This window comes from Chelonoidis abingdonii, chromosome 3, assembly GCF_003597395.2.
Source record: "Chelonoidis abingdonii isolate Lonesome George chromosome 3, CheloAbing_2.0, whole genome shotgun sequence".
In the NCBI taxonomy this organism is placed as follows: Eukaryota; Metazoa; Chordata; order Testudines; family Testudinidae; genus Chelonoidis; species Chelonoidis abingdonii.
Window position 1 is genome coordinate 100,832,603 of NC_133771.1, and position 26,890 is coordinate 100,859,492.

Genomic DNA, 26,890 nt, shown 5'->3' on the forward strand with positions numbered 1-26,890 from the left:
AACCAACCAACCAGTTACCTTTCCTAATCCTACAAGACCTCTGTTTTCGAGGCGGAGAAAACCGAGTGTGTGAATCAAGTCCCTTCTTTAAAGGGCCCTCTGGGGGGGAAAAAGTCTAATCCAATGTAAACTCAGTTGGATGGGGAGAGGCAGAAAATAACACTTAAATCTTGCAGGACATTTCTCTGCTACTGAAATCCTGCCAATGGGGTGTTCTGTTTTGTCGCTCTGCCAGTGTCCTCCTGGAACTGACAAAGCCAGACCCTCAGTATTTCCAGAGAGGGAAAAGTGGCATCTCTATTGCCCCCTTCCCTCGCCCCAGTTATCTTCGTTTTGGGGCATCTTCTGAGGCAGTCTGTGGTGAGGGCTGGTCGCTCTGGGGAAGGAGGCAAGACACAATGGCATTTCCACCGAGAGGGTGCTGGGCGCACACCCACACCCGCGCGCATCTCTCCCTCCCTCTCTAATCTCAGGCAGAGCAGCCAGGCGGCGATTGGAGGCTCCGCTTAGGACTGCCCCACGGCCTATTGGAGTCCGCTTTCCACGCTCCATGTGGGCTTGAAAAATCCCACCGCGGAAGGGGGGCCGAGAGAGGGAGGCAGAGAGATTGCAGTCAGCCAGCCCAGCAGTGCTGCCAGGAAGGAGGCTGCAAGCAGGGCGAGTTCCCCTCACGGTGCAGCAGAGGGAGGAATTGCTGATGCGAGCTGCAGCTGTTGCCTTTTGAACTCAGAGCCGCTGAAAAGACCCAGGTTGTCCAGAGCCTTCAACCCCACTGTGCTCTGGGCGGGCAGTCCCGGAGCGCTCCTCATCCTCGCACCCCAGCCTGCGGCTGCTTCAGTTCCCTATTGCGCTCGCCCTCGCCTGCCCCTGGAAGATGCTACTGGTGCAGACTCCTCTGTGAGAGTCATAGGGGAATCCTTGACTCCATCATCCGATCTGCGTGGCTTATTCACTCCCGCCCCCCAACAGTTGTCCTGCACGGAACCCCCGCATCCTGTGCCACTCTCCCCGGGAGAACTTCAGCAGACTCAACCAGCAGCTCCTGCATGAGGAGTGGGGGGTTCAGTGGCAGCCAGGAGAAACAGCGGGTCCCCACCCCACCTGCCCATGGAGGCTGTAGCCGAGGTACTGAATGTGAGCTAAGCAACCCTTGGCTGTAGCGGAGTTTGAGTCCCCCCCCCTTTCCCCCTCGACGCCGCACCCCCTAGAACCCTGCAACATGCTGCCTGCCTTTGCAACAGCATGGACCCTCGCAGCTGGTTCAGGGTTCCTTCTCCTCGGTGACATCCCTCTGAAATTTGCAGAAGACAATTGTTCGGACAATTTGAAAGTGCAATAGAGGAGGAAGGACCTGGATCTCAGTGGGAGACATCAGTGCAGGTATCTCTACTGCGGTGTTATTCCCCACCCCCCAAAAAAGAAGAGAAGGAGAACTATCCCGGGGTTACTATGCAATTGCGACTAATTTCTTGGTTTTGTATCACTTTGAACTTGATGGAATACATTGGAACCCAGCACGCCTCCAGGGTACGGCGACAGGGAAGAAGTAAGTGCGCAGAGATTTATACCTGCTAACTTCTAGTCCCTTCCTCTGCTAGTCACCTGTTCGGTAGCCTCCTGTCTCCCCAGATCCTGCTGCCCTGGCAAAAGATATAGACAGGAACAGGAATTAAACTAACCCTCAGGTATTTCAAGTTAGATTTACTGAGACTGTAGTCCTTTTCTGTAGCTCATTATCATTATTATTGTTAATTATTAATTATTATTAATTAAGGCTGGTCTGGGAGGTGATGTAACGCGCTGGAATGTTTTCTTTCTAAAGGTAAAAAAAATCCCCCGAATATCCTCCCTTATTACAAGTGGATCAGATTAGCTCAGAATTAAATTGCAGTTACCTTTCTGGAGCAATCGCATTACCCCACCCCCTGCCATCACTCAGGGATGAGGAAAAGGACATTTTTCACTCTCGACATGGACTAACCCTGTTGCCTTCTCAGGCATCTTTAACATCACCGGTCCAGCGGTGAGTCACTGGTGCTGGGCTCCTGATGCTTGCCTTTAGTCATCAAGATTTTTCACCTGAGTTCTTGCGAGTCCTGGCGAGAAAGACCCTAGGGGTTTTGCACCACGATTTTTTCCTAGAGTACTGAGGAGACCGCTGGTTCTAGTGTTAAGCTCGCTATTGTGAAAAGCCCTGGAATGAAGAAAGTTAATTTCTGCTTTCTTATCCTGACTCTAACAAATCAAACAGGAGCCACATGGCCTTGGGGTGGGGTGGGGTAGATCTACAGGGAAAGTCATGGAAGAAACGCAGCTGACTAGAGTGAGTGCGCACTGCTCCGAGAGAGGATGGGTTTGAAATGCTGGGCGCAAGCAGGCGGATTTTGATCTCCGCATTGTTCGCCCGTCCAGGTTAAACTGTTCTCTTCTTTTGGTTTGGCCAGTGAGGAGCAGAGCAATTCGGGGTCAGAATCCAGACTCAAGGCAGAAAAAACCAACCACCCAATCAACCAGAACCCCCCTTAGAAAGCAGCTCGCAAAGAGGAGCCTGCCCAAATCTTGGGCAGCGGTGGGAAGTTTTATAGTTTTCTTGTATAGTCTTCTGGGCCAGACTTCTCCCAGTCTACACCGTAGGCACGTTAGGATCTGATCCAGAATCAAGGGGAGCCTTTCGACTGACTTCTATGGGCTTTGGATCAAGTGTCTGATTCCCCTCAGAATAAACTCCCACGAGAGGGGGAAGAAGGGTGTGACTGACAAGTCTGGAAAGGACGATGCTTGCAGAAGAGAGTCAATTAGCCTAGTAAGAACCGTTCTTCTCGTTCATTTCTGCCCAGGCCTTCTGATCTAGAGCGAACCCGGCTTCCTTTGACACTTTTAGCCACGCTGCTTGAAAAGGGGCTGTTTATTTCTGTTTGCCCCGACAGCTCCTGATACGAGGGGGGAAATGTCCGAACACAACAGCCGCCTGTATTTCATCAAACAGTACACGGGGTTATTTCCTAGCTCTTGCTCCGCTCTCCCCTCTCCACCTTGGCATAACTGGTCCTTGAAAGCTTCCATTGTATCACTGGCCTCTTGAATGCGAGCTTTGATTCACCTAAAGTGCCCTTGAAACGTAGCTCCGGAGTGACAGCCCCGGGGGCTGAAGTCTGCACAGTCCCCAGGGCCGCTCAGAGAGGGAGCAGGGCGGGCAAAGTAAAACATATCAGGACGCTCGATTTATTATCCTTGGCGAGAGAAGGGCTCGTGTTCTGATAACTCCCCACCCGCTCCTGGAGCTCCTAGCGGGCACAGTCCCAAAAGGAGAGGCTGCCCTCCACAAATCAACCACCTTCAGGCCCGAAGCAGCCTCCCTCCGCCCCGCCAGACAAGAAAGGGAGAGGCCGAACACCCGCCTTGCTCCAACTGCCCCGACGGGCTCAAGCCCTGGGATCTCATCCTGGCAAGCTCCCATGGAAACAAGCACTAACTCAGGGAAGCCCTGGGGATTTGGCCTATGAACACCCAACACTTGGTCCTTAGCCCTGTCTCCTCCGCTCTGTGCATTTGAGCCTCCTGTGGGTCACTCGATCTGTGCCAGCAGCTGTCAAGTGGGTGGGAGGCTGTGTGCAGGTGGGAACCTCCCTGAGGCTTAGACTGTAGCTGAGTCCTTAAACTCTCCGGGGGGAGACTTTGCCTGGCAGGGGTGGGGTCGGCTGATGAGCACAGGGCACCACAGTCTGTTCTCTTTGCATGCACTCACTACACCGTGTCCCGCTTTGTGAGTGTGGGTGCTTAGCGGGCTGTCCCACAGAACTGAGAATCCGGGCTCATAGTTTCTTTCTCCTTTTGGGATGGCGGGGGGAGAAGGTTGAAGGTGGGGGCAGTAGCCACTGGGCAGTCCCAAGGGTCTTTGACTTTCTCCCTTTCTGTGCACCTTGCCTGCGTTTTCAGACGCTCGTGCAAGGCCCCAATGCCGGGGGAGGTGCGACCCCTTGTGTCCTCTGCAGAGACAGACCCTCTGCAGGTGCAGTTTTGAGCATGGGGTGTGGGGCCAGGTCTCGGCTATCGCCCCGCAGGCTGCTGGCTCAAGAGCTACCGAACAGGGAGGCGGTAGTGTCAAGAGAGCAGCCCCAGTTCAAGACCCCGATTCTGCTCTCATTGAAGTGTTGCTGCTGATTGCAATAGAGGCGGGATGGGTCCCTACGTGCTTGTCTCTGGAAAGAATAAAGGGGAGTAAAGTAATCAGGTGAGGCAGAACAACTGTTTACACCACATTGTGGAGATTCATTTCTTATCCTTTGGACAAACTAATCAGGGAAAGCAAATTGGGAAAAGGATTTACATCAAAGGTGGCCAAGCCCACTGGGTCTTTGTGTTTCAGTAAGGGCCTGATATTCACCAAGACCCAAAGCCATAATTTTCAAAATTGAGTGCCTAAACTAGGCTACTAAATCTCTGCTTAGGCATCTAAGTTGGAGTGGGCTTCTTTATCAAGCACCTGTAGCGCCAAAGGGATTTGTGGGTGCTCAACACTGTTGAAAATTGGGCCATTTTTATCAGAAGTCTATGATAGATTCAGCAGCCTAACTAGGTAGCCAGGTTTGAAAATGTTGGTTCAGATGTTTAACTGACAGTAAAACACAAATTATTTTTTTTAAAGAATGGATTCATTTCTGCAATTTTTCATAGGTCTAAAATACCGTAGTTAAACTAGAGACATGCTAGAGAGCTCTTTTACATAGCATAAAAAGATCAGATTGTTGGAAGTTGAAGCTAGAAAAATTAATGTCAGAGAAAAGGCATATATTTTTGATAGTGAAGATAATTACCCTTGAAAGAGTTTACCTAAGGGATTCTCGTTCCCTTGAAGTCTCTAAATCAAGACTGAGCATCTCTCTGAAAAATCTGGTCTAGTTCCACGACCAATTATTGGGTATAAAGGAGGAGCTCCTGGGTGAGTTTATAATTTATGTATTATGCAGGAGGTCAGACAGGATGATCACAATAGTTACTAGCCTTAAGACCTATGGTTTGACACCAGTGAATCTTCGAACCCTAAAATGATTAAGTGTGGATAAGGAAAACAACTGAAAAACCAATCTGTTTGGTCCACAAAAGATTTGCTCTAGACTTGTCATCTGCTTTACACTTCAGGGAAGCCTGATCTTTAAACCTGTTATTAGGAAAGCACTTTCAAAATTCACTTTATTATTATTTTTTTTAACAAAGGACAGAATACTTACAAACTATCAATCAAACAATCAGTATTTTCTCCTTTTATTAAACATCCAGACCACTTTATTAATTAGATTTTAGATTTGCACTTTTTAAAATACAGATAATTCAAAATATATTCGGCCAGCTCCTCAGTTGGTATAAATTGGTGTAGCGCCACCAGTGGCAACTGAGCTATGCTGCTTTATAAACAGCAAGATCTGGCCCTGAAACTCTAACTTATTTTATTTAGTAAATACAAAGCTCTGTAAAGTGTTTTTACCAACACAAAAGCTTGATCCTGCATTCCTTGCACAAGTAAAACTCCCACTGAAGTTAATGGAAATTGAGAGTGTTCAGTCTATTTCATGATCAAGTTAAATGCCCCGTCCTGCAGGCCCTATAAAGACAAAACTCCCATTGAAGTCAACAACAGGGTGTGGACAAGGGGCCGGGTCCTAATTCAGACATATAGCACACAATGGATAACAGTTCTAACCCGAAGACACAGTTAGCAAAGGGATCAGTTGTTTTATTCTGATAAGAACACTAACGGTTAACAAATTAAGTTGTTTATTCAGGCTCTGCAAGAGACATTAGATTAGAGTGTAGACTGACATAGATAATAAAATAACTTCATAAACATGGCAGTAGATACAGAATTTGCACAAAAAAGAATAGGATTAGGCAAAGTGAGTTATAAATTCAATGATTGTTCCACAGACCCTACATATGGGACCAGGGATATTTGTTTGTGTATAAGAGGCAGATAATGATGCACAACTGACATGCAGGTGTGGATTAGTGGGACATCCCTCCTGCTTCCTTTCTTTCTTCACTGGTGTGATGGTATGTTCACAACAGCTATTGGTCATGTAGAATTATAGATCTCCCTTCAGTGGACCATGGTAACCATTGTTAATTGAGGCCTCCGTCCTGCAAACATGTATGCAAACGCTTAACTCTAAGTACATGAGTAGTCCCACTGAAATTAATAGTGCAAAGCACATGCATTAAGGATTGGCAGGAGCAGAGCATGGGTGCATTTCTACACCAATAACAAAATAGTGACACATAAAGGAATTGCCATTTAAAACACTCCAGCATTTTGTTGCGTATCTGCATTGTTAACTCCCTCACTAGAGGACACCATTCATGTGGAAGTAAAATGTACATTTTATGTTTTTAACAAGAAAAGGCATAGCTTCTACAAAGCACAGTATGATAAAAAAATGTGCAGTTGCACACTGGAAGATTAATTTATTTGAATAGATATTTCCACCCACCAAATATTGAAATACATATTTTTTTTTTTTAAAAAAAGCCAGGACGTATTGCAGTTGACATGGAAATTTGACATGGCCTTCACAGCTGTAATACGCCACAGGTTCATTGTGCCATAGGTGCTGTCATCGTAGACGCTTTATGCTTATTAAAGAAAATAAAGGTTGTTACACCATCATTTTTAAACAGTCATTTGGGTGGGATTAAATTATCCATTGTGCATTTTCTTTCAAAGTATACTTTGTGTGCTCACCTGATGATGTTTTCTCCCTGAGGATTGTATCATTATATTGGTAGAGTAAATGATTTGCTGATGACAAGTCCATCTTTTATTTTTTTGGTGAAAGTACATTCCACATTTTGGGGGCTCAGATCCTGTTCCTCTTGAGGCAGACAACAGAATTCCCTTTGTGTTCATTAGAAGCAAAAGCCAACCCTCTGGGAAAGACCCATAGCAATGTTTCATCATATTTTCATGAATCACCGCCATCTTCAGCAACAGCTGCATTTAAAACAATAGAATATGTTGCTGAAGTCAATGGAAGTATTTCTTCCCCAACATTCTAAACATGATTTCTTTGGCTTGATTAGTTTCCTGTTTTTATATATACATACATAAATAAGTTTTTAATATAGTTACATGTTGTGAAATTATATGCATTATAATACTGCTGCTTTTTAAATACCAACATCTATCCCAAGAACAGAGGATCAGTATGAAGCAATCATAGTGTCAACATAATAGTGTGTAGTTTGAAATTTAAGCTACTGAGGCAATCATTTTCTATAGTTAAAATTACAATTGAACTGAAAAAATATTTATATACTTACAATTTCTTGATGCCCCTGAAATAAGACTGTGTACCAAGATTTTTAAAAAGCCTCTATCTTGCATCTGAAATGTATTAAATACTCTGTTTACAATGGTTTTAGAGTTTGAACCTGCTTCCATTGAAGGCAATGGAAAAACTCGAATTGACTTCAGTGGAGCAGGTCTGAGACCTTAGTCTTCAAGATCTCAAGAAAGGATTTTGGGGTTAGGAGAAATCCTGTATTTGGGTACTTGCAGAGTTTCCCAGCCCTTATGTGGGAGTTACCCATGTAGGAGGACATAAGGCTATGTCCTTTTTGTATCTATGCTTGTAGTACATCTGGTAAGGTGAACTTTCTCACACATAAAAAAGAATAACGATTTTACCACTTTAGCCCATTGTACCAACTCATCCACTGAAATTTCCACTGATGTCAATTGATTTAGCTCAGTGATGAATTTGTCCCTTTAAGAATTGATATTAGTGTGACAAATCCTGAAGTCCTCAGTCAGTTTTTACTGACTGACTTCTTACTCTAGCAACATTCTCACTGAAGGCAATAGAAGTTTTGCCTAATAAAATAAAAGTAAGAACTTCAAGATCTGGCTATTCATTATCCATTGCTTAGCCTGTTTGGATCCTTTTATCTGTGAATAATACAAACACTCTTTTCATTTCACCATAACTATCACCCAACCATTCACTGAGATTATTGGGGTGTTCAAATTTTTGTTTCTTTCATGTTAGGACCAATGGCCACTGGGAAATCTCATTGCTAATATCCAGGGATCTCATAAGAACTTTTTTCCCTGTCCAATGTTTGAGTAAATTGCCTTATCTTGGCCTTGAAATAAATTATAAAAACATAATAGGCTGGTTAAAGATATCAGATAGCTGATAAAAGAAAAATTTATCTCATTTGCAATTTTGGAGTAAGAATGAAACAGCATCATTTTGCCATCTTTGTACCCATATTATTCATAACAAAATGCTCTTATCAGATAACAGGAGGCAGCTGAAACCATACACAGTTATATTAAAGTCTGTCTGCCTGCTGTTACCACAAGGAATGCCTCAGAAAAAAATTATTCTGAAGAAATTCCACCATGCAAAAACAGTCCAGTTTTCCAAGAAATGCTTTGTAGATAATTTAAAAAGTTGGACTTTTGGCAATGGGAAAACTTTTCATACTGGGCATTCAAAATAATTAATTAATTATTAGACACTTTGTCAAAGTAGAAAATTCCAACAAGATTTATTTAAGATTCCCTTAACAACAACATTTTTGTAGCAAATAGTAAGCAGAGTCATATATTGTGCTGTTGCTCAAAAATAAATAAAAAGATAGACAAACTTAATTGTATTCTATGACAAACTGGTTAATATATATATTTTTAGCTGGTGCATTTCATTACTAATTTTTGTGATTAAAAATAACACACGTCGAACTAAGGAGCCTCATCATTTAAGCCCCTCCAGTTGTGCAGCACAATATCACTACTAAGGAGACTGAGACTGCAGCACCAATGAAGTTAATCAGGATTTTGCTTTTGACTTTGGTTGAATGAACCCATCCTGGTCTCCACAGTAGCATTATGTTACCTTGGTATGTTACAGACTCACTGAACAAAATAATGATTGGTGACAACAGAAAAAAAGTATATATTTATATTTAAAAAATGATAATAAAACCCTGAAAGATGTGTCTAAACTAAATAATGTTAACATATAGCTATAAACTTCACCCTCCCACCACCCAGCCTCACCCTGTTGTTTGTCACCGTCACCCCATGTCATGATTTATATTTAGACTTGAAAGATCTCTTAGACAGGGGCCATGACTCTTGACATATTCTATGCGTGCATAGAAGATTCTTGGGCTTTTATGTAAAATAAAATAGCTTATAGGTTTGGTCTAGACTAGTGATGAGTGAATCCCTTCGGTCTATAAATTGGGCTAGAAATCTCATGAATACAGACTCATGATTTCCGTGGCTTCTCAGCATATGCCAAGTTAGAAACACCTAGAGAAGAGCTCTCTCTAGGGTGTGGGGACTAGTGACTAAGGAAAGCTGTAGTAATCTTCCACCGAGGCAGCTGCTGAGGACAGGAAAATGCTGGATGAGGATGTGACAAACACAAGGTAGGAACTTTGAAAATAGCGCAAATCCTTTGTCAAGACATAGGGCATGTCTACACTGCAATTAAAAACCTGCGGCTGACATGCCAGCTGACTCTAGCTTGCATGGCTCAAGCTAAGGGGCTGTTTAATTCCAGTGTTAGTTGTTTGGGCTTGTACTAGAGTCTGGCCCCTAGGATCCTGCGAGGTGGGAGTATCCCAGAGCTTGGGCTGCAGCCTGAGCTGGAACATCTACACCTCAATTAAATAGGCCCGCAGAGTCCAAGTCGGCTGGCATGGGCCAGCCACAGTTGCAGTGCAGACCCTAAAAGTCTTTCTTTAATTTGCCCCTCTGTTACCAACACAAGGCCTTGCAAGCTTCATTATCATAATTCACCAGTGGTGCAGCTCTACTGGTGGTAGCAATGATGGGAAGCTGCAATACTGGTAGGACTGAAACATTTTTACAACAGTGTCATCTAAGCCAACCCTGCAAGATCAGGCCCTGTTTTAAGTGTATAGCTGTAAATGGATGAAAATGCAAACCAGAGATGCAGGAGTAACCAGCTGGTATAGCAATACTTGTAGTACATCTCTTGACGCTCACATCAGATATCAACACAAAACAAAGCTGGTAAAACATGACACATTAATACGTTTATAAAGTTTATGTCTGTTATCGGCACACCCAGTAATCCCAACCAGATTGATGATAGCTTACTTTAATAACAACATTTTTGATTCATACCAGTTCAGCCAAACAGAGGGAGGAAAATCAGCCAGTGTCTGCACAGTGTGCCTCCCACACACACTTCACTGCGTTATTGCATTGCTTGTTCACTGCGGTTACAAAGATCAGTACTGGCATGTAGTTCCTTAACTTTTTCTAGGCTAGGGAAGACAGGAGGTTTACTTATTTTTTTTTCATCTTACATTGCTGAATAGAATATTAATCTACATACTCAATATAGAACTAAATGAGATCACAGGATATTCATTTCACATGAGAGTTGGAGGGAAATATTTGTATATGCATTTGCTAAACAGCAGCATTATTAGATCAGCGTGACTATTGCAATAAATATTAATATTAGAGTAGCACCTAGAGGCCACAACTGAGATCATCCCTTTTTGTGCTAAGTGCTGTACATACACATATTAAGAGACTGTCCCCATCCTGAAAAACTTAAGATCTAAATAAACAAGACTGACAAAGGATGGGAAGGGAAACAAAGACTGTTTCTGCAAACATTCGCTTGCAATTTGAAATGAATTGGCTTTGTCTTTAGTCATGCCGGCTTTGTGTTTGTGTTCCATTAATGTTCTAGCAAGCTAGCTTTGCTAGTGTTAATACTTGTGAAAAGTGAATTTTAAGCTCAGATGCTCCAATACAATCAGAAGTGAATATAGAATTCTATGTTGTAAAATTTGTAATTCATGCTGTGTTACGGCCGAGTGTGTGTGAGACCTGGAGCCCTGGTTAGATATGTTACTTAAGTCATCCATATAGGGAACTAAAACAATGCCACATGGTGTAAGTAATTAACCAATATGATGCACTTTTTAAATATTTGCAGCAAACCATTCATGAAGGATTTACAGGCCACAAATGATTTGCTAAAGAAAGTGACAAACAATTTTGGCTAAAGAATAAATTAAGCAAATTGCTAACTATTCCTCAACAGAAAATGTCACAGGATAAATTGTCCATTCTGAATCATTCACCCAACTGTAATCATACATTCAACGCACTATATAATATTGCTCTGTCTGTAGGAGTCACTACAATTACACTTTCAATTACATTATTCTTCTAGAGAAAACACTAAGGCCTGGTCTACACTACATGTTTAAACCAATTTTAGCAGCATTAAACCGATTTAACGCTGTACCCGTCCACACAATGAGGCCCTTTTTATTGATATAAAGGGCTCTTTAAATCGGTTTCTGTACTCCTCCCCAACGAGAGGAGTAGCGCTAAAATCGGTATTACCATATTGGATTAGGTTAAGTGTGGCCGCAAATCGATGATATTGGCCTCCGGCGGTTCCCACAGTGCTCCACTGTGACCACTCTGGACAGCAATTGAATTCAGATACAGTGCCAATGAGGAAGGAAAAAGCCCCGCGAACTTTTGAATTTCATTTCCTGTTTTGTCCAGCGTGAGAGCTCTGATCAGCAACGGGTGGTGAGCAGCCCAAATCTAAAAGAGCATCAAGCCATGACTGTACAAGAAGATACTGGTGCTGATTGCTGTATGGGGAGACAAATCTTTCTATCAGAGCTCTGTTACAGCGAAGCGAAATGCCAAAGCAGTGAAAAATCTCCAGGCCTATGATACAGAGTCCCAGTTCAGTGCTGCCGTGACATGCATAACAGAAAGCCAAAGTCAAATGACGCTCATGGAGGGAAGGAGGGGTACCAAGTTACTCCAGCTATCCCACAAGTCCCCACAGTCTCTCGAAAAGTATTTGCATTCCTGGCTGAGTCACCAATGCCTGTAGGGTCAAACACATTGTCCGGGTGTTCAGGGTCTATCTTGTTTAATTTACCACCCCTACCCCTTCCCATAGATAAGAAAAGGGAAAAATCGTTTCTTGACTTTTTTTATATGTCACTCTATGTATTAACTACATTGCTGCGCTGCGTAAGACATGGTGCCTGCAGCAGATAAACAGTAGCATCCTATCTTCTCCTCCTCTCTGGTGGAGACGTAACAGTGCAGTTAGGTACTGATAGCGGATCTTCGTCATGAGCCATGGAGTCTCCTGGCATGCTCAGGTGAGGCCGGCTGGGGCGGCTGGGTAAAATAGGAGATCCTGGTATTCCCATAGATGTAGTTGCGTATCTATTGAACAAGGCTGGTAACCATCGCTCATCTAACAACTGGGGGGCTGAGCTCCATCAGCCCCTCCTTTCATGTGTAATAGAGGAAGTTTTAATACTGCCTGACTATCAAACAGTGGATGCTGGTGGGCTCCTCTCCCCCACATGCTAATTCCTTGCTGCGAACTATATAGCCAGTCTGATGGCGCCTTCCCCCTCATTTATTATCTCGTAAACCAAGTCAGTGTCTGTTCTGCATTCTTATTACTATCACACAAAATGGGGGGAACTGCCACGGTAGCCCAGAAGGTTTGGGAGGAGGGAGCACGGGTGTTGTTGCGGACATCCTAGAATGGCATGCCGCTCATCATTTCTGTGGGATCTGACACGGAGCGGCTGTGCTCTCTGATACACTGGCTCTCTAGTATACTTGCCCCATATTCTAGACAGGACTGACTCCATTTTTAGATACCATAAAGGAGGGATTGACTCGGGGAGTCATTCCCATTTTTGTCTTTGCGCCCCCAGCCGACCTCAGCCAGGGGCACCCATGACAGCAGCAGATGGTACAGAAAAAACCCCGTCATCTCATCGCCAATTCACAATGGCGCAGCAGACGGTACAGAACGACTGATAACCATCTTTGCTGTCATGCAAAGGCAAATGAATGCTGCTGTGTAGCACTGCAGTATCGCCTCTGTCAGCGGCATCCAGTACACATATGGTGACAGTAAAAAAAAGCTGAACGGGCTCCATGGTTGCCATGCTATGGCGTCTGCCAGGGCAATCCAGGGAAAAAAGGTGCGAAATGATTGTCTGCCGTTGCTTTCCCAGAGGAAGGAATGACTGATGACATTTACCCAGAACCACCCGCGACAATGATTTTTGCCCCATCAGGCACTGGGATCTCAACCCAGAATTCCAAGGGACGGGGGAGACTGCGGGAACTATGGGATAGCTACCCACAGTGCAACACTCCGGAAATCGACGCTAGCCTCGGACCATGGACGCACACCACCGAATTAATGTGCTTAGTGTGGCCGCGTGCACTCGACTTTATACAATCTCTTTTACAAAACCGGTTTATGTAAAATCGGAATAATACCGTAGTATAGACATACCTTAAGGGTCCAACACTGCTAAAAGCTGTGTGACCTCATTTCCCAGTAAAAATAATGGGATTTGAGAGTATTTGACCCCTTCATTTCAGTTTATCATAGAAAAATGACCCTTTACATTTTTTTTCTTAAATATTGAATATCTCAGAACAACATACATTGTAACATAACAAAATGGATGAGCTGGGTTCTCAGCCAATAATGCAACAGAGACCCAAAACATATTTGGGTATTTCATAGTTGTGTGATCTCTTCAAGGGCCAGATTGTGTCTGATCCCTTCACGGATGCAAATGGTAGAAGGAGGTCTCAGCGATTCTCCCTTTCTGTATCTCCTCCCTAGGCAAGGATTGGTCACACAGATGAGCACAAAAGTTGAAGGCCTGCACAAGTGGGCACAGCTTGGCAGGGAAAAGATAGTCCTGTTCCCATTTATGTCAGCAGTGTTGACCAGCCATCTGTCAAGATGTGGTGCAAAGGCCAACACATCTCTTCCTGAAGCACAGTTCTTACCCTGGCTCCCACTGGAGCAGGGCTACTCACACCAGCCTCAATGTAAGCCACAACAGAGCCCAAATTAAGTAGATTAATCTGAGATTCCTTTTTGTTTTCTTCATTTCTGTGGTTCATTTGTTACATAAAAGAGGCAGCTAACCAAAGAGAGAACCACCACTAAAGACCACAGCAGATCATGAATTTCCAGAGTTATTTCACAAACCATCAGTAAGTTATTGAAAAGGAGGCTGCAAGCCTTCCTTGATGAGTCTTCAGAGCTAATCCTACAGTTGTCTGTAGTTGCTGCTGCATGCCATTCCTGCCAAACTGGTGCTTTCTAAGATGAACAATTTATGACTGCCTGTTTTAGCACCATTTGCCGGTAAGTATTATATTGTTTATCCAGGAGACATTGAGGTCTGCCTTTTCCAGGGAGTAGTCCTCTCCAGAAGAGGTCGGTCATAGAAATTGCAGAACTGCCCCCACGGAGGAGAGTTTAGACCGAATGAACTCTCTCAGTCCATACCCAATAATTCCTAATTCTCTGGGCTATCTGTCTCTTTCAACCCCTAGGACCACTCCATTGACTTTCAAAGGGACTGGATCAGGGTGAATTACTTCACAAAGCCGAAGAGTCTGATGCTGCTCTCAGATACACTTGAGTCCAGAAGCAAGTAGCTCCACTGAAATCCATGGAGCTATACCAGTGAAAAAAACCTATGTGAGATCAGTGTCCTGCCCAAGTGTTCATACATTACCAATGACATGCACCCTCATAAATTAAAAAGCATGGTCGTTGCTGGGGGATTTTTGTTCACAGTCAGTGGTGGGAAGACCAGCAATGTATTTCCTTTGAGAAAGGTGCCAGTAAAGGGAGGAAGGGTATCCACCTATAACAATTGTTGTAAATAAGACATCTGCAAATTGTCATTAAATGGGGGGAAGCAACACTTGTGTTGCTTTCCTCCTGCTATAATTTCTCACTTTCCCCACACAGCAGTGTCGATGACTACAGCACGCTCTCTGATCTCTCATACTTTCTCACTGTGCTACCTTCCCAGTCCTAATTAGCATCCTGCCTTTCCGCTGCCCCCAGGAATTTACATGTGTTGAATTTGGTGACTGTTTCAGAGAGTGCTGATTTTCCCAGAGCAAGAAAAATCTTTTGACCTCTTGCCCTGGGATCTCCAAGCAGCCAAGCATGTAAAGTTGCTCATGTGCATGTTTGATGGATAAGGCTGGCTAAAGGACAAGGTGCAATGAGTGAATGTATCAAACAGGAGAAGTGGGGCAGGTGGGAGGGTGGGAGCGGCAATAATAGCATCACGCTGATACTTAGGCTAAATAATAATATGCTCAGCTTGAGAGTTTTTGTTCCTTTAAACATTTTAAATTATTTAAAAAATTCCCTATCAAACCACTATTCTTTCTTAAATACCCATTACCGCCCTCCTCCCAGAACAAGTGATTCTGAGTTTGCTGCTGATTAGTTTCTATTAACTAATATCCATTAGTGCCCTTCCCTCTGAGGTATTGTCCCATCATGGAGCACCATACCACTGAGCCCAGAAGCGACCACTGAGACAGAGACTACTGTCTCTGTTGTTGTCCAGGAGCAGGATGGAACATCCATTGATTAATTATGGAGCACATGCACTGTAACTCAGAGCTCTGAAAATTGTCTTTAGGCCTGCCCGCTCCATAACCATTCCAAATTCCTGCACCTTCCCCAGCAAGTGCCACAGAACACCTCAGTGCCCAGAACTGCTGACCTCAATGTAGATAGCCATCTTTTTTCCACACTTTGTGCACATCTGTATTCTCTATCATGACTGCAACTGAATAGCATCCATTAAAGGAAAAAGCTACCTCCACTTCTTGGCCTGCTATGGAGCAGTAAAATATAACAGTCAGCGCATGTGAATTTACTGGAGAAATGTGTTAGTCTGAAGCCACTGAAATAGTGGCTCACTAGTTCTCAGCAGGAAGTACTGTATTCAGTATATTCTGGCCAGTGTTTCTCCACTTTCTTCTAGGTAGCCTGTACTGATGAGAGGGTAGTTGAGACTCCAGCCCATTCAGTCTTTGTCCTCTTGCTGAGGTAGCCAGCAAGACTGCCAGTTCTCAGAGCAGTTTTTATAGTGTGGACACATCCAAACAAATATCAGAAGACAGACCAGGGCTGGATTTCAATTGGTGATTTATTGGTAAAAGTCATCAGCTCCTATTACCTGTTCACTGAGTCATCTGGTCCTTTGGCTTCCAACAACTATAGGGAGTATTTTTGTTCCTATTGGCATTTTGTTGCTGGCTACAGTGGGAGCTGGGGAAGGCCTTTAGCTTTCCAACTTTCTGTCCATGTGCATCCAGGTTTCCATGAGTGTCTGTGGTTTTCCTTTTAAAGTAAGTTAGACATTAACAAATTGTCTGGGCCCACACCTTTGGATATAAAAAACTGCAATTCTGATTCTGCTCTCCTTTACACCAGTCTTTATAGCTTCAGTGGAGTTACTCCTGATTTACACTGGCCAGAGCAAGAGCAGAACCAGGTCCAATATTGCTTATGGCTGTGTCATTGCTGCAGAATCCTGAGAGCATTCATGCCATCCCAGCATACATATGGATATATTGGAGTTGTCTGGATGCTTTTAAGTTATTAACCATTGAAACAGACTTCAAAATTTCAAATTCTAAAGTTGAAATAACAAAGAAAAAGAAGGGCCGGGGGGAAGAAGGGAGTCAGCTGCCAGGTGAACCACCATTTTCACCAGTTCATGGGAATCTCTTGTACATATTTTACTACCTCTTGTGCACTTTCTTTGCCTCTTCAATAAATATATTCCCCATGATGTAAATGAATTGCCTGCAAGCACAGTAAAGTTAATATAGAAGAATAAATCTCAACTACCTAATGTCAGGTCAGAAATATAAATCTTATCTAATATGCCAGGTCAGAAAGGAAGAATACTTTCAGCTGAAAATAGCAAATACTTTCCAGTACAGAGCACTAACTTTTTTTCCTCTAAAAATGTGCTGCTACTAATAAGATGAGTTGAACAGTCTCCTTTTAGAACCTCCAAAAGAAAAATAAACATGCAGAACAGAGTTAATTTATAAAATGCTCCAACATTTATCTTGGCAGCACAGTTTCAGGCAGTGAGATTTCTCTCTCTCACACATGCACATGCATGCATACACACACACACATATTTGCATACACTTCCTATAACAAGGGCAAATCCTACGAATAATGGATATTTGAGCAGGGCTCTCCTCTGCTTTGAATTAACAGGACAAATCCCCAGATTCTTATTCAAGCAAAACTCCCAGTTTGAAATTAATGAAAATTTTACCCAAGCAAGGCCCTGACCCCGCAAATACTTTTGCAAGGGACTGATCCAAAATCCACTGAAGTCTTTGTTTTGACTTCAGTGGCCTTTGTGTGTATCTTTACTCAGGCGAGTAGTCCCATTGACTCTCTGAGACTGTTTCTGGGAATAAAGTGAAGCATGTGCATAACTGTGTGCAGGATGGAGGCCAAAGACCCAAGGGCCCAATCCTGCAAAGTAGCAAGCACCATGGTAAATTCAGGGCACTAAGCACCTTGCAGGCCTGGGCCCTAAGTAAACATCCACAATTGTCTGGAGTTCTCCCATCTCTTGCAGCAGCTGCCTTCCTTACATACAGTTTATTTACTCCAGGGTCTACAAAACAAACAATCACTTCCCTTAAGACTAGCAGTGAGAGCGAAGTTTTTACAAGGGTAAGACACAAAAGTGGTTCTCAACCACTGTACGTGAATGACTCTTATTCTAGAAGTACCTTTTTGTTATGCAATCCCATCATGTTACAGAAGGCAGACCCTGAAATATTAAGATCAACATAAGAGTGTAGCAACAAAGCTGTATTTTTCCCCTTCCTTTTTTTTCCATCTGGGAAAATGCCAGCAATTTCCAGCACTCATTCTGACAACTGTTCTGCTGTAAATATTTAGATGAATCCTTTCCATTAGAGATTAAACAAAGTGTAAGTAACTGTTCCTAAGTGATAGCTCTTATTAATGTTTGTAGCTGCAGGCATTGTACAAACTTATATGTGGTGTACCTCAACACTCCACACAGAAAAAGACAAGATAGAAGGCAGGAGCCAGAACGAAGTGTAATTTGAGCTTCACTCTGTTATCATTATAAATAATCAGTGCAGAGACAGCATTCTGTAATGTGTGCACACAATGTTTGGAGATCTTCCTAGATAGTAACTGGCAGATCATGCTAAGGAAGTACACCAACCAGTACATTCTAAAATGATATATATCAAGCTGAAAATATACTCCTGTACAAAGATCTCACAGTCCCGGGTTGAATTTTTTCTTTATATGGTCAGCATCTGTGAAAAATAAAGGGCAAAAAAAGTCTTTGCTTGAACAAAAATACCATATCTTAATGTCACACATTAAACCATAAAACAATTACTTTATCAGCAAGGTCTGTGCCTTAGGAGCACTAATCTGGTGGAACTCACCACGTGTATCATATTCCATGCTTTCCTGTTTGAACAGTGTTTGAAGTGTTTAAGGTGTGCTCTGATATCATAGACAGTGAAGTGGTAAATGGCATAAGTGGCCTCAGGATGCAAGTGAGGCACTGGAGTAGTAATATTTACAGGGTCTTCACCACACTGGAGCCAATTCGGAGGTGAGGGGAGAGACTTATTTACAGTGAGTGATTTGGCATTTGTAACAATCCATAGGCCCATTACACTGGGGAATTTCACAGGTGAAAATATACACAGGGCTCTGTGAAGAGGATGAACATCATGCATATTATATTTCTATCATTGCAGAATTTAGTTAGCCCAAACAGTGAAAGGTTTTGATCCTGATTCTGTGGTCTTTACTCAGTTTCTTACCTCAGTTTGAAAACAATGAGAGTTTGCCTAAGTAAAGACTAAGTAAAACACTGCATAAAGAAGGACGGTAGGATTGAGCCCCAGGTTTACGGTATTGCACTCCTCACTAGGTGGTTTTAGTTTTCATTGGGAACCCCCCCTTTCTCAGTTCCTTGCACTGTGTGACACTGCCATTCACTATTGGGTCATAATTTTCTTGGTAGTGCTCCAGTCAGAGAAGACGTGTGTAGTAAAGCTTGCAGAAGGTGCAAGTGCTATGTACAGTGTCTCAGGTCCCCAAGGCTGGAAGGCCTGCTGCTGACCTAGGCTATCTGCTTTTCGAGGTCAGGTATGCAGGAATCATCCATGTAAGGTATTTCTAGTGCTCCTATCATCATAGTATGTAGGTGTCAAAGAGGCAGGCTGCTCTCTCTTTTCATGGGACCCCTCTCTTTCTTAAGGAAATGTTCTTAGCAGGTCAAAACTCAAAGGTGGGCTTTCAAAAGAAGTCCCCTGCCCTCCTCTCTGACAGAAGAAGGATGTCAAGAGGGTGTCAGGCAGTGGGGGCGAAGAGGAATACAATGGTTACTTCAGTTTTGTCTATGCTGGGCGCTTAGTAAATGGGGCTAATGGGGCAAAAAAACCTACCGGTGAAGGACCTGCAGCAAGTTGCTTAAGCATGTGCTTGACTTTAAGCATGTGAGTAATCTGACTTAATTGAAACCATTCACATGTTTAAAGATAGGCATGTGCTGTAAGTATCTTGTTGAATCAGGGCTGATGTCACAACTATGAAGTGTGGATGAGGTATTGCAGGGTGCAATACCACCTGCTGCCACTGAGGTAATGCCGGGTGGGATTGGAGCTACTTCTGGTGGGACTTCTGGCCCAGCCATTCCCAGACTTTAGGTGGCAGAGGGAAGAGGTCTACAGTAACAAGGGTTTCTGTAGGGCCAGCTCCACATAGAAAGAGCACAGGGTTGTCTGATATGCTTCCTGCTGCCTCTGCTTCTGTATTATCATACCCAGCAACAAGTAAGGGAGATTTCTGAGCCTCATGGCAGTGGTGGGTATCAGGTAGGAGGGGAACAGTTTTGAGCTTGAAGATAGGTTTTCTAAGCTGGGTTGCCTGTATGTGGGTGGGTGGTGTATTTGGGGTCTGTGAGTGTCAGGCAGGAAGGGTACAGAGCCCAGGGAGTGGTTCTGAATGTGAAGAAGTTACATGGGAAGAGGATGGGTTCTCAATTTGGATACATTGGTGAGGATTGGGTTGAAAAATGCTAAGGAGAATTAGGGTCGCAGATAGCTAGTCAAAAAATGTCAACGTTAAAAATGTTGGTGCAATTTTTGGCCAAAATTTTGGATTGTTGTCAGTGGAAATAGTTTCCTGTCTGAACTAGTGATCCAATGGAAATAAAGTGTATGTTTTTAACAGTAAGAGTAATTATCCATTGGAACAATTTATGAGGGTCATGGTGGATTCTCTCTCAGTGACTATTTTAAAATCAAGATTGGATGTTTTTCTAAAAGATCTGCTCTACGAATGATTTGGGGAAGTTCTATGGTCTGTGTTTTCCAGGAGTCAGACTGGATGATCAGAATGGTCCCCTCTGGCCTGGGAATCTATCAAACTAAGGTGATCTTCCATCAGCAAGTTAGGCAAAGACTACGTCATTTTAGAGAGATGTTTTTTTTTTAATATATTATTTTTGTAGCATAGTCAAATTAATGTATTATTTAAGGTTGAATTTGGTAACACAAACATCCTCAGTGTTACTGGTAGTTTTATAGTTTATAAAAATAATTTATAATAATAATTGGTACATATGTAGCATTTTATCTTTTCAAAATATCCTATCTAAATATCAGTTAATTATTTCTCTAATTATACTCATAGCAGATTGGTAAGAAGATATTATTGCCGTTTGACAGATGGGGAAACTGAGGCAGGGAAGTTAACATCTAAGACCAACATTTACCAATGAGAGTGGCCTAATTTTCAGAGATGCTGAGTACTTACAATCCTTGCTGAAGTTAAGAAGAGTTGTAGTGCTCAGTGCGTCTGAGAATCAATGGTTTACAGATGTGACTAAGGGCTTGTCTACACTGGCACTTTACAGCGTTGCAACTTTCTCGCTCAGGGGTTTGAAAAAACAGCCCCCTGAGGGCTGCAAGTTTCAGCGCTGTAAAGTGCCAGTGTAGGTGGGTTTTTTAGAACACTGGGAGAGCTCTCTCCCAGTGCTGTGCCATGACTACACAAACCACATCAAAGCGCTGCCGTGGCAACAGGATCAGAGCCAGGGTTTCTGACACCCTAGGCGGACGGCCGTTTCGCTGCCCCCCGCGGCCCCAGTGGAGCTGCTGCAGTCATGCCGGTGGGCGGTCTGCTGGTCTAAAGCTCCGGTGGACCTGCCACAGGCATGACTGTGGTAGGTCCGCCGGAGCCTTTAGACCAGTGCACCGTCTTCTGGCATGACTGCGGTAGGTCCCCCAGAGCCGCGTGCCACCCTCCCGGCAAAATAGCACCCCCCAAAAATTCTAGCGTCCTAGGCCATTGCCTAGGTCGCCTAAATGGTAGTGCCGGCCCTGCGTGGCAATGCTTTAACATTGCCAGTGAAGACATGCTCTTAGGAACAAATTCACTATTGCTGTAATTTGGTGCGACTCCATTGACTTCAATGGAATTGTTCCAGTTTACACCATTGACTAATTTGGCCCTAAATATGGATTTAGGGCCCTAAAGTTGAAAATATGGGCCTAAGCAACTTGCTTAAGGTCCCAAAGTAAGGAAGAGGCAGAGAGGGGGTTTGAATTCTGGAGCACCTAATTCCCGGATGCTTGCCACTCAAGTTTGGCCCATCTGCCCTTCTGTAAATTGAAACAGAGGGACAGATGAGCCACACTTGAATGGCACTGCACCCGCAATTGATTTGGGAGCCCTCTCAAATGAGGAAGCCTGGGGCAAACTGCCTTTCCCTCCCACCCCCTGGCAGCCCTTAATGCGAGAAATGTTCTGCTGCAACAAAGATAGGAGGTTTGGGGGGGGTCAGAGTAGGATAGTCCCATGAAATGCAAGAATGTTGGGAGGTCTGTAATACCCATTCCTGCACTCATTCCTTTAGATCTTAAACCTTCTGATCATGTGGACCACATCTTAGTAGAGATTATCTTGTGGACCAGTACCCCTCCCAGTCATGATTCTGCCGTGAAAACTGAAGGGATTTTTTTCAGTGATTTTCTCTCCCTCTACCTTTTATCTTGTGCTTTTATTTACAACAGTTCAGAATGGTAGCCCTTTGCACAGGTGTAAATGACTTTGCACAGTTGTAAATGACTACACAAGGAACAGGGTAGCGAAGAATCCAGCCCTGCATTTCCATTACACTAGCAATAGCCTGAAAGAAATGCAAAAAACTCTGTGAAAAGAAAGTCCAGAAAATTGAAGTTAGACCCACTGAAGGGATATGCTGATTTCTTGTTTGGACAAGTCAGCTGTGGCTCAAACTCACTGAACCTTTTCCCTACGCAAACACTACTTAGAAGAAAAAGATTTCTCGTGCCAAGATGAAAAGGAACAACATATATGTGACTCGGAGAAGAAGGGATATATGTGAAAGATGGATGTGAAAGATGGATGTGAAAGATGGCTTTTAGGCTCTTAACTAGAAAAAGTTGTTCCTTCTGCCTTTTGAAAGGATAGGAGGACTTTCGCTGTTTCCATTCCACCTATACAAAGCAGCTTTACATTCCCTCAGTAAGACACTCATTAATTAATGCAGCAAACTTACATGGTTTGAAAAAGGAGCAAATGTGTGATGCTGAACAACTGTATGGACAGATGTTCGGTATCTGGAAAAAATATGTAGTTTTAATTTTTCTTTCATTGTGCCAATAATTTCATGCAAAAGGAAGGCAAATCTGTTGAATTGCTTCAGAGCAGTCGGTTAGACACAACGAGAAAAATTACGTGAAATCAAAAGGATGATTTCTAATCTAACTTTTGAGATTTCCCCCTTGTTCTACACTAATGTATTGTGATAAAATCAACAAGCACCTTACCATTAGTTTGCCTATGCTGAGTTTCAATCAGTGGGTATGCTACATTAAAACCCTTTGAGACATGAAGATCCAATTTTGTTCATAAGGTAACAAATGTGGAGTTGGTTTTAAAGAAACTGGAGTTTATTTATGACAGAAAACTCCTGTGAGGCAAGCAGTTCTCAAATTGCAGAGAAAATAGTGAATCATTATGCCATAGTGAAAGTATTAATTTTTTTGTATTTGCTTTTATCCACAATTATTTCTTTCTCTCTTTTCTATTGATCTTCAGAGTGAGACTGATGAGCATCATAAAGCTCATTGTTAGCGACGAGACCATAATACTCCTGATGCTATCCCATGAAAAGTGCTAATGCCATCCACTGACTCAACAGTGTATACGAGCTCCAGCCACATGAATTATGTTGGGGAACAACATCTAACTATGTCTGAAGGGACCATAAGGATTATGTTACTGAAAACAGAAATAACCTCATTGCTTTCAATGTCTCCAAGTTATTCTGCATAGTGTCAAAGAGCTCTTGGTTGTTCTATATATTTCATACATTTTAAGGCCCAAAGAGATCACTGTGATCATCTGGTCTGAACTCCTGCATAACACTGGCCATAGGACCTCGCCCAATGATTCTTGCATCTAGCTCAATAATTTATGGTTGAACTACAGCATACTTTTAGAAAGACATCCAGTCTTGAGTTAGAGACTCCAGGTGGCTGAGAAGTTACAGTTTCCCTTGGTAATCTGTTACAATGATTAATAACCTTCACTATTCAAAATTTGTATTTTATATACATTTTATACTTTTCTGCTCCAACTTCTGAACATTAGATTTTGTTATGCATTTTTTTTGCTTGATTGAATAGCCTTCTAGTAATCTATGTTTTCTCCTTGTGTAGGTACTTATAGACCTTGAGTTTTACACTACCTAGAGTATAATAAGTTTAATGGCAAAGGAAAGGATGTGTGCAAGAGTTCATTTCATACTGGAATTGATTTTGGAGAAAACACAGAATATTAAACTGGGTCCACATTTTAATATGCTGTATTTTTTTGGTACACATGGGGTATGAAGACAATTGACTTTAATGGAGTTGTTTCTGATACTGGTATAATTTAGAAAATAATCAGCCTTATATTGTTTACACATAGAAGAAACTAATCCCAACATTTTCAAAGTATTGTGAGGCCTATCAGCCAAACAGTTACATCTGATATAAATGGAACGTGCGTGGCACTCTGCTTTGGAAACGTAGAAAAAAAACAGCCTATTCTAACTTCCCAGCACACTTCTATCAGCCTAATGGCTATGCCACCTGCTGTTAGGTTCTTACATGTTAAGCAGGACCATACTGTGTCAGTACTCAGATGGAAGATCTTCAATGAATGTCAGTATGCTGAAAACAGTGATGCTGGTGATTCCATAAGTGGCAATTACCCTTCTGAGATGGGTCTTTAACTAGAAACACTGCTGTAACAGTTCACTATCACCATTCACAAAAGCAATGAGAGGGGTTCTCCCACAGCTATAGTTAATCCCCCTGCCTGAGAGGCTGTGGCTACATCAGTTGAAGAATTCTTCTATCAACTTAGCTGCATCTACACAGGGGGGATGGGTCGACCTGACTACAGCACTCAGAGCACAAAATTTTTCACAGCTCCCCCTACCCCAACAACATAAGTGAGGTGACTTAACTTTTTAGTGTACACCAGGCCTTAGTACTGATGTAATGTCTCTGCATTGGGCATTGTCCTGCTGGAGGTCTGTCTTTCAGCTGAGCTGTAAAAGTGAGTGATCACTGAGTGATCAGAGCCTAATCACTTGTGGATGTTAACAATCTCATCATTTTTTAAATAAGAGTAGGAGTACTGGCAGGGCTGGTGCAAGGATATTTTGTGCCCTCCCTCCCCCCACCTCTGCACATCAGTTCATTGAGGGGCAAATCCCATGAACCTTTATAGACCCCAGGGGCCAGCCTGCCCAGGGGCCAGCCATGCCCAGGGGCTGCTCCCCAGACCAGGTTCCCTCCTCCCCACCCCCTGAACTTCCCTGGAGGGTGCACAGCTCCCCCATGAGCCCTCCCCATCCCACCTCAGCAGCCCCCGCCCTGAGTCCACTCACTGGGTTTGCCAAGCTTGAGCCGTTGCAGCAGCTTGGCAGGGAGGAGCCACCTTCAGGAGGTACCAGAGAGCCAGACTGTCCTGCTTGCGGCAGCAGTGAGCCCCATCCATGGAGGAGCCGGTGCTGTGCAGAGGGGCAGCAGCCCTGCAAAGGCGGCAGCGTGGCTAGTGGGGAGCAGCAGCACCCCCTGCCCCTCCTGCCTGGCGCCACCCCCAGGGGCTCCTGCAGGCTGCAGTGGATGCATGCAGGCGCCGACCTCCTATGCACCCCCCGGCTGCCCCCTCACCATGCTCAGGCTCTGCACCTCCCGGGAGTGTAAGCCACCACCATTGCCCCTCCCGGAGCAGGCTCAGGGCCCCATACCCCAGCAGCTCACATGCCCAGGAGCCGTAGAGGCTGAGCGTGGTGAGGGGGCAGCCGGAGGCGCACAGGAGCTGGGGGGCACATGCATCTGCTGCAGCCTGCAGGAGCCCCCAGGGCGGGGGTGCCAGGCCGCAGCCTGGGCAGGAGGGGGGGGGCGTGGGTGGTCCCTGCTAGCCATGTCACCACCTTTGCAGGGCTGCTGCCCCCTTGTACCACACCGACTCCTCCATGGCTGGGGCTTGCCGCCCCTGGAAGCTGACGCTCTGGCTCTCTGGTGCCTTTGGAAGGCGGTTCCTCCCTGCTGAGCCAGGGCACTGCTTTTTTAGGGTTACCATATTTCAACAATCAAAAAGGAGCGTGGGAAGAGAGCCCCACCCAAGCCTTGCCCCCATTCACTCCCTCCACTTCCTGCCCCCCTCAAAACCACCAACCCCCCCACTTCTTGTCCCCAACTGCCCCCTCCTGGGACCCCTGCTCTAACTGCCCCCCAGGACCCTATCCCCCACCTAAGCCTCCCTGTTCCTTGTCCCCTGACTGTCCCCTCCTGAGACCCCTCACCCTAACTGCCCCACTAGGACCCTACCCCCTACCTGCCCCATTCATACCCCCACCCCCAGACCGACCCTCAGGACTCCTACTCCCCATCCAACCACTCCCCACCCCCTGACAGACCCCCAGAACTCCCGACCCATCCAACCCTCCCCCTGCTCCCTGTCCTCTGACTGCTCCGATCCCTCACCACACCCCCTCCCCCTGACAGGCCCCCCCAACCCATCCAACCATCCCCTTGCTCACCCACAGGACTCCTCTTACCACCATGCTGCTCCAGCCACTGGCTCCACATGGAGCCAAACTAAACAGGCTGCGGAGCACACAGCCCCTCCTCTGCAGAGTTCTGGTGATGCCACGCTGAGGCAGAGGGAGCGGGGGAGGGACTCTGCCTGCTGGAGGCCAATGGGAGCAGCTAAATCAGACCCAGGTGCCCAATCAACCATGCCACACTCTGCATGAGGGGAAGGAAGGGGAGGGAGGAAAAATCCTGGATGCCCCCAATCACTTGGCAACCTAGGTAGGGTGACCAGACAGCAAATGTGAAAAATCGGACAGGGGGTGGGGGGTAATAGGAGCCTATATAAGAAAAAGATCCAAAAATCAGGACTGTCCCTATAAAATCGGTACATCTGGTCACCCTAACCCTAGGTGACCGCCTAGTTCACCTAGTGGTTGCACCGGCCCTGAGTATTGGCCACAGTGGGCTGTGCAAAGTTCAATTCAATCTGGTTGCACTCGTTCTCCCTAAAACTCCACCTGCAGTTTCAGCTGCATTCAGAGTTTACTTCCTCTCACAACCTAGTGTACTGTTAAAGAGCTCATGCATTCACCCAAGAAGTAAGAGATACTTCACCTACCTCTTGGGTGAATGCAACAAGTCTTTAACAGTACACAAATTTGGGAGAGGACGCACTTTGCAATGATGAATTATGCATCCCAACTCTAAACTTAATTGATCATTATAAAGTGCTTTGAAAACCTCTGCTAAAGGGTCCTATAGATTTGCACATTTTATCTGGAGTATTATTACTATTATTGGGTTATACCAGGGGTCGGCAAC

General features: G+C 44.4%; 1 protein-coding gene across 1 annotated transcript in view; it reads left to right on the forward strand.

The window, feature by feature from the left end:
- The first annotated feature begins 566 nt into the window (after positions 1-566).
- RSPO3 (R-spondin 3) overlaps positions 567-26,890 on the forward strand; it is a 93,034-nt gene continuing 66,710 nt past the window's right edge. Inside the window, exon 1 of the mRNA XM_032784857.2 lies at positions 567-1,546. Coding sequence (XP_032640748.1) covers positions 1,450-1,546 — 97 coding nt within the window. The 5' untranslated portion in view covers positions 567-1,449. The remainder of the gene's footprint in view (positions 1,547-26,890) is intronic.